This window comes from Centruroides sculpturatus, unplaced genomic scaffold (genome assembly GCF_000671375.1).
Source record: "Centruroides sculpturatus isolate CEXI.00-Female unplaced genomic scaffold, Cexi_2.0 scaffold81, whole genome shotgun sequence".
Lineage (NCBI taxonomy): Eukaryota > Metazoa > Arthropoda > Arachnida > Scorpiones > Buthidae > Centruroides > Centruroides sculpturatus.
The window spans coordinates 616,998-625,801 of NW_019384371.1; the positions used below are offsets into that span (position 1 = coordinate 616,998).

Here is an 8,804-nt window from a genome sequence, read left to right on the forward strand (position 1 = left end):
TTATTCATTAGGATTGAAATTGTTATCATATTTCTGTACAGAATTGATAATTACATTTTATAAAAGCTAATTTTTAATTTTATTATTTATGAAAAATTAAAATCAAAATTCTACAAAAAGTAAGTCATTTAATATTTCATTCAGATTTTTGTATTTTTTTTTATTTTCTAAAACTTGATAAATTTTTAATTGAATTATAAAATATTTTCAATATATCTGGCCCCTATCATGTTCTCGTTTGCGACATGTGTCATTGATGATTGATGTCATTGAATGATGTCATTTCAAGTTGCATTCTAAAGTAATTCTAAAAAGTAATAATAATAATTAATAAGTAATTCTAAAATTTCAGTTGATATCCATAACTTTAAATATTCTGTTATAATGATTAAAAATATTGATCTTTATTATTTATATTTATTTTTAGATGGCTAGATATCGTGCACCTTTTCATCAGTTAAGAATAGCATATGGCACAAACAAGGGAAAGAATTATACTGAAGAAGAGGACAGATTTTTAGTCTGTATGCTTCATAAACTTGGATTTGATAAAGAAAATGTTTATGATGAATTAAGAGCAGCAATTCGTCAGGCACCTCAATTTCGATTCGATTGGTTCATTAAATCTAGAACAGCAGCAGTAAGTGATTTAATGTTTATTAAAAATTTTAATTAAAAATAATTCTTATTTGAATTATTTTTTTAATTAGGAATTGCAGAGACGATGTAATACATTAATAACTCTCATTGAAAGAGAAAATCAAGAATTAGAAGAAAAAGAAAAAGCTGAAAGAAAGAAGAGAGGACCAAAACCAGGAATTCCAAAAGTAAATAAAAATGCCATCTTATTAGATAATAATAATTTGAATAATAGCAATATATTACTTGAAACACAAAATACACAAGAAATTCATATTCTTTTGGAATTAAATCAGTTTTTTTTTTTTTTAAACAAGATGCTGAATTTTGCATAAGGTGGGAAAGTAATTTCATACGATCTTATTTGCTCCAGACATAATGAGAGAATGAAAGTAAATACATTTGAAGGAAATGAGGATGTCGTCTGGCTAAGTGTGAACCCTCCAATTTAAAGATTTCATCAAATTACTTCTTTCTCCCCATATAAATGTTTGCACATTTTGGAAAAAATACAGAATTTTATTGTTTAAAATTATCATCACTTGAACAATAATAAGATACTTTTATTATATCACAAATAGATAATCATGTAGTAATAGGATAAATGATTTTCAATAAAATAAGTTTTCAAATAGATTATATATAAAAATATTGGAAAATGCAGCAGTAGATAGCAATTTACAAAATTAAGATCTAAAATATGTGTATACAGGTGATCCAAAAGAAACAGAAAATTTAAAAAATCAATCATTTGCTAAATAATAACAGTAGTATGATGAAGTTTCACATTAATGTACAGAATGAAATGGAATATAAGATTTAGATACTTAAGAAAGCAAATCACTAAGTTGATTTAAGTAAAATTATGTATTTATTATTTGTTTTTATGTAGTCACTTTTTTATGAATATATGCGATCTAAATATTTCAATTATTTAATTTTTTTCAGAGTACACAAAAAAGAAAAGCGGACGGTACTCCAGACGGAAGAGGAAGAAAGAAGAAAAAACAGCAATAAAATATATATTTATAAATACATAAAATGAAGCAAATGTAGAAATTTGATTTTGGTCTTCGATACAAAAGCACAAAATTTTTACAATACTTAAATCTACTTCGTAAAGAAACAAACTGATAGCCTCATAAGTCCGTGTGTATTGTAGATGTGCGTGTACGTGTGCATGTATATATATCTATATATATATTGATCGAATGTCTCTGTGATGCAGTAGCACAATTACCATCAAAATTAATAGTATCCATTTGTGTCTTCTATGTATTCATTCATCTTTTTATATAGAAGGGCAGTGTTGGTGATTTATCATTCAGTGTTATATTTCATATTAAAGTAAAAATTGTCATATAACAAAATGTAATAATAAAAATGATTTAAACCAGATATTATGTAAAATGAGATAATGGGAAAAAAATAGTTAAGTCAAAGTAAGCTGCTTTGTGTAAAAATATTCTGGTTTAAAAAATTTTTTTTGTCAAGAATAAAGTAAAAAATTATTAATTTTTTCAAAATAAATAACAAAAAATAAAAATTATTGACTAAAGAAAATAAAAATTTTCAGCATTCCACTTAAACAACATCACCTAATAAATTATTTTTGAAATTACATTTTTTTCATGTGTGATACAAATTTTTATTAAATAATAGTAATAATTCTAAAAAAAAATTCAAAGCAAATTTCCAAGAATTTAATAGTTTTCTACTCTGCAATGTCAGTGTACACTAATTTATTTGAAAACAATTGTAAAAAAAAACTTTTTACAAATTCAAGTATTTACAAATAAATTACAAAACAATGTCTTGATTGTCTTTTTTAAATAAGTTTGTGTTTGTCTGATAACTTGATTTAATGTAAAAGAATATAAATGAAAGTTTATTATTTTATGATCATTTTGTCCTGTTTCAAATCATTGAATTTATAATATATGGAATATTTTTAGAAATTAAACAAAATAACTTGAAATATTTTAAAATTCTTAAAAATTTCTACAGAAACACTAATTTCTAAAGAAAAAATCTCTTACCAATTATATTTACATTTTTTGTGTTAACATTTTTTTTTTTTCAAATTTTTATGTATTTGGTAATTATAGCCAATGATTGCTTCACTTATGATAAAAATGTAATTAAAAGTATTTTTTTAAAATAATTTTTTAATAAGTAATTTTATATTCTACTTGCATGTTATGTTTGGTGAAAAGACATTTCACCAGATTGTAGAAACCTTGTAGACCTGCAAATTACAATTTATAATTTAAGAACAAGCTATTCAATTAATTAAAATTTCTACACATTAATAAAATATAGATCAAATATTAAATAAAAAGGCATTAAAAATATTTTAATGAACTGCGTGTGTGTTAAGGACATTTTCGCCCGAGCGTAGAATTGGGTTTCACAAAGGAAGAACGTAGAGCTGTCGTGCATTTATTTTTTCATTGCCTAAGCGGGACCAACCAAAATTCAACGAATAATTGTGGTTATGGTAAGATTGGCATAACATATCACTAACTGAAATAGGCGTTTTCAAAAAGGAGACGTTTCTTTGACAGACGGGATCAACCGAAAACTGCAACTTGAAATGACATCATTCAAGGATAGATGAACTCGTCCGCTAGTAAATGTTTTACACATGTCGCGAACGAGAACATGATNACATATTAATTAAAAATTGAATATTGAATTGAAGTACATATACTGTACAGTATTCATATATTTTAGGATATTGTCTAACGCTTTAATTAGATATTGTGCGATCAATTGCTGAGGGTCCCGGAATCTAAGTTGGGGGATTAAATTTGGAATATGTTTTTTGGCCGGTCTTTTCCGAATATGTCGAGTCTTGTGTGTCGCCGATTACTTCCTCTTATTGTCGGCCCAGCCTTATCTCATACGATCGGAGAAAAGAAAGCCCTCTTATTTCCCCCCGATCTTAATATTAGAAAATTAAACGAAATTTTTACTTCAATTATTTAAATTTATTTAAATGTTGCTCTTTATTCAAAAAATCCCATTTATAACTGATTTGAAAACATTTATTGCAATGATATGGATAATACGAAAAATGGAGGCAGCAAATCTACGAAATTAATCCAAGATCTCCAGTTTACCAACCGAATAAAATGGATTTTACCGGTTGAATTTATCTCAATTATTTTGTAAAATCGCAACCGGATTAATTAGGCGATTAACTGCCATTATATCCCTAAACGAAAGACGAGAAAACCTTAAAAGTACACCAACAGATAACTTTCGATAAGTATATGGAATTACTGTCCTACTGAATGGATTATACGCGTCGGTAGAAGTATAACTGATAGTTGTACAGTTTATGTTATTAGACTAATGTATGTTCATTGGACAGAGAGGACTCTAGAAGATTATCTCTCGCCCGAATAGCGAAACGCGTGAATGAATAACATTACTTTCCAAGCATCATTCTATAATAATAAACCCATAGACTGGGCAATAAAGATTCTAACTTTTATATATCATGCTTTACTGCATCAATGTATCATAACATTGTAGAATGAAAATTAAAACGCCTTACCTGTCTGTTGTTTTGCTGCTTGTTAATTAATTGTTTTGAGCACAAGAAGTTTTTAAAATGTTTCCACGTCTCTTTGGAAAATTGATTTTAACATTTGAGAATGATACTCCTTCCTAGAATAATTTAAGAATTTAATTAATAAGAATAGAAAATATCCAAATGATTGATTAATTAATTAAATATTAAAATAATTTTCTAATACAGCGCATTTATTGAAAAGAATACAAGATAATATCCAAATGAATATTATTTATAATCTGATAAATTAATTTAATTCCATGTTAAATGAAAACAATCTTAAATATTTTAAATGAAAATTTAAATCTCAAACCAGAAAAATAACTTACAATTTCCAGGAAACTTTCTATTTCAAGATGGCGCCGGAGAATACGAAATGGAACGAATTCGAATCTGCCGAACGTTACAATTAATGCGTCACGCGTTACGTCATAAGTTCTACGTCAGAATATTAACTAATTGCAAATGCTTTGTTTAAAATGCTAAAATAATCTTCTTTTTCTAAAATATCGCTAAGAAATTTGTAATAAATAAAATTATAAAAATGTATTTCGTATCCTTACAGGCAGCAAATCTAGATTTATAGCGTATCTAATTTAAATTAAGTTATTTAACTTTGATAAATTATTAATCGAAAAATATTAAGTTACCTATGTTACGCAACCTTTCGTTATCAAACTTCGTACCAAAAATGTCAAAATGGAGGGAAAAAGAACTCGCAAATTCCGGAAAACTTTCTATTTCAAGATGGCGCCAGAGAATACGAAATGGAACGAATTTGAATCCGTCGAACGTTGCAATGCGTCACGCGTTACGTCACGTATTCTACGTCATAGATGTGATATTGCAAGGATTTTAATTGCTTCTTTTTAAAAAAGGTTCTTTTCAACAAATTTTTTAATCTCGAATTTGGCAAAATATTTGTTATTCAGATAAACGTGATAAAATCGCGTAGATGGCCCAGGCCCACAATAAAAAATAATTTATAATAAAATACGTGTTAGTATTTATTTTCTCGATTCTAATGCGCATCGTTTTTGGATTTTTTTTAATCTTAGGGTGCTATTATAAGCGAGCACAAAGTCGACTTAAATGCTGCCTCCTTGGCTGTTTGTTCCTCATTCCGCTCGTCAATTCGCGTACAGTACATTACGTCGTTATAAATCCTCCCAGTAATTCGGTTTTGTTTTGAAGCTGTTTGATGGTCTTTTAATTATAGCGTTGCGAGTAAACAATGTCCGGCACACAGGTCACCCATGAAGCTAAGGTTAAGAGTACAGGTATAAGCGAATCTTATTGTAAGATCAAGATTTCTTCATATTAAATAATTGCTATGTAATCTTTTTCAACAGTACTAAAACTTTTCTTTGCTCCTTGCAAAGCGCAATTACTGTAAGCAATTGTCACTTCTTTTCCTTTTATCAATTGCAATATAACAACTCTTATATCATCATCATTTGGATCTCAGAGGCAGGCAAACGGGACACTTTCCCCCTGAGATAAAGTAAAAAATTCTCACAAATTATTATCATCAAAGTGAATCAGATATGTAATCTTACACCCGGGACTCTGGGATGCTTTGATGCAATCGATATTGTATTCAATAACCTTCCTCTGATAAACCCAAACAAATAATTGTCTCCAAGTTTGTCCCGCTGAAACAAATCAGTTTGGCTATAAATAAATGGTTGAGCTACCTTCCNTATGTTTGGTGAAAAGACATTTCACCAGATTGTAGAAACCTTGTAGACCTGCAAATTACAATTTATAATTTAAGAACAAGCTATTCAATTAATTAAAATTTCTACACATTAATAAAATATAGATCAAATATTAAATAAAAAGGCATTAAAAATATTTTAATGAACTGCGTGTGTGTTAAGGACATTTTCGCCCGAGCGTAGAATTGGGTTTCACAAAGGAAGAACGTAGAGCTGTCGTGCATTTATTTTTTCATTGCCTAAGCGGGACCAACCAAAATTCAACGAATAATTGTGGTTATGGTAAGATTGGCATAACATATCACTAACTGAAATAGGCGTTTTCAAAAAGGAGACGTTTCTTTGACAGACGGGATCAACCGAAAACTGCAACTTGAAATGACATCATTCAAGGATAGATGAACTCGTCCGCTAGTAAATGTTTTACACATGTCGCGAACGAGAACATGATAGGGGCCAGTTTTCCATAAACGTGAAGAGAACCAGAAAAACTCCACGTGACTGGTCCATTGGCCAGGCGCGAACCCACGACCAGTGTTCGATGTTTTTATCCACTAGACCACTGGTGGGCTAACCATATGGTCGTGGCCCATAGTTTAAGAAACCCTATTGTAGACGAATGGTCGAGGCGGGTAAGGTGTCAGCCTACCGTTTTGGGGTCCCGGGGACGACATATCCGGAATAGACCACCACCCAAATTCCTGGATATTTTCGGGAGTGGTCCATCCCGGATACGCCGAATTTCGTCCCTCGCCATCCATCTGCCCCATTGTAGGCATAGACGAACCTGTAGTGGGTATGATTAAAATGCCCCTCTTGTTAGTACCGACAGGGTGGAAGAGAAAAAGGAAAAAAGAATTGTTTAGGAAGTTACTCTGTTAAATGTTTTATGTTTAACTACGCGCTCTCTCTCTCTCTCTCACCCAGTAGCGGATTAAAGATTTATGGACCTCGAGCACCAAGTTAACTGACTAGTTGGTTTGCTATGGAAACGTGACGTAGAATCAGTGTGATTGGTCTGGTGGACCAAAGCACGAACTCATTTTAAGATCGCTTTACGCGATAGGCTACCTGCAACATTTTGTCACACCCAAAAATACGTCTAAAAGAGATGTCGACGACTCATGTTTACACGATGCGCTGGAATACCACTTTTAAATTGTTCTGACTTGTGGGCAAGCGCAATAACATTCATTTCTCTCGAGAGCAGTAAGAACGTAATGTAACACTAAATTCAAATTTCGTCTTTGATTGGTTTGACGATGCGACAACGACCGAAAAATCTAACATTAGATTTTCTGCGACTCGTCGAACTAAAGTCACCAACAAAGGTGCATTTGTTAATAGCGGTCGCCACCATGGCCGTGCGCTGCTGTCTGTGCTGCAGACATTTGGGAACGGTGAAAGAAAGACAAGATGGCAGCGCCCGCACCTATCAATATTACCTCGATGGCAAGACCTATGATTTAAAAACACGCGTTTTTGTCTGTGCATTAACATGCTCTTTCATAACCTCTATACTTTCATTCATAAAACCGCATAACGGACGATGAAACAAAACTATCTGCATCACGGAGGACGCCATGTTGTTTTCTACTGTAAATTACTAGCACAAGCAGCCGATTTTGCCGTCTGAAGAAGCGCAATCCGGCCGAAATATAGGAAAACGTTCCGCAGCCATTTACAAACCGATGCCGCATGCGCATAGTATACGCAAAGGAATAAAAAAACGCACCGGAGAGTCTGTTCAAATGAAACAAATTAATGTGTATTGCAGTTTCGGGCGACAAAATTTCGGTGGTCGTCGTATCGTGTAAACCAGCCTTTACACGCCTATTCGGTTTTTAAGCAATACTGTTACTGGAGTTCTTGGAAAATGGAAACACCAGATTCCCGATCACTCGCACGTATTATATAAAGCACTAGAGACGGGTTAGAAGAGGTTAGTCTAATGGATTGTAAAATTCTTCACCTTGTAAAATTCTTCACCAATTCTACATACCTTGCAAAGTATGCAGGAAAGGCAATAAGGAAGTTCGGAGGTTAAAAACTTCGAATAAGGGAATGATAGATTAGACAGGCAAAGCAAAAGTTATTTACACTTTTGTTTTTATCTTGAGAGAAAAAAGTTACAAAGGACAAAACTCATAGCTGTGACCTAGAGTTTACTAAATTGAGCCACTAATTATAGGGCCTTGGGAATGGGAGTCTACACATTTACAAAAACAAAAATAACAGTAAGCCTAATAATTTTTATTTTAACTGATTGTTTTAATTTAAACACATCCACATTGAACCTATTTTAAAGCGTACGGATAATTTAAAGTATATATGAAATTTAATATAAAAATATGGCCAGGACAAATTTATCAATACATAAAAAATCCTTTAATTAATTAAATTAAAAAATGTTTCAAGACAATACATACAAATGTGTCTTTATTTCAATGAAATTTGCTAATTCCTAAAATGTGCTTTTAAAAGAGATAAATTAAAAATAAAAATAAATTTGTATGTATTGTCTTAAAGAATCTTTCTAGAGAATTTTTTTATGTATTAAATATGAAATACCATTCTAAACATAAATAAAATGTCAAAACATAATTATAATTTAATAGTGTATTTTCTCGTTTCAGATTGTATTTTCCGGGTTGCTTATGATTTATGAATACAGACACGAATAATAACTAAATAAGTTTTGTGCACTAAAAAAATTTAAACGTTTCAAAGTGCTCGCCGTGGAACCGCACAAGAGCGCTCCGACACTCCAATTTCTGTCATATCCGGTGTTTCTGGTCGTGTCCGGTTGTTTGACCCACCACTTTCCCGTCGGACCGCACAAGAGCGCTCCGACACTCCAA

At 31.2% G+C, this 8,804-nt stretch overlaps 1 protein-coding gene across 1 annotated transcript in view; it reads left to right on the forward strand.

Annotated features, from left to right (window-relative positions):
• Positions 1-2,375, forward strand: part of LOC111614976 (SWI/SNF-related matrix-associated actin-dependent regulator of chromatin subfamily A member 5-like) — a 61,893-nt gene extending 59,518 nt beyond the window's left edge. Inside the window, exons 20-22 of the mRNA XM_023356351.1 lie at positions 428-640; positions 711-827; positions 1,588-2,375. Coding sequence (XP_023212119.1) covers positions 428-640; positions 711-827; positions 1,588-1,656 — 399 coding nt within the window. The 3' untranslated portion in view covers positions 1,657-2,375. The remainder of the gene's footprint in view (positions 1-427; positions 641-710; positions 828-1,587) is intronic.
• The last annotated feature ends 6,429 nt before the right edge of the window (positions 2,376-8,804 follow it).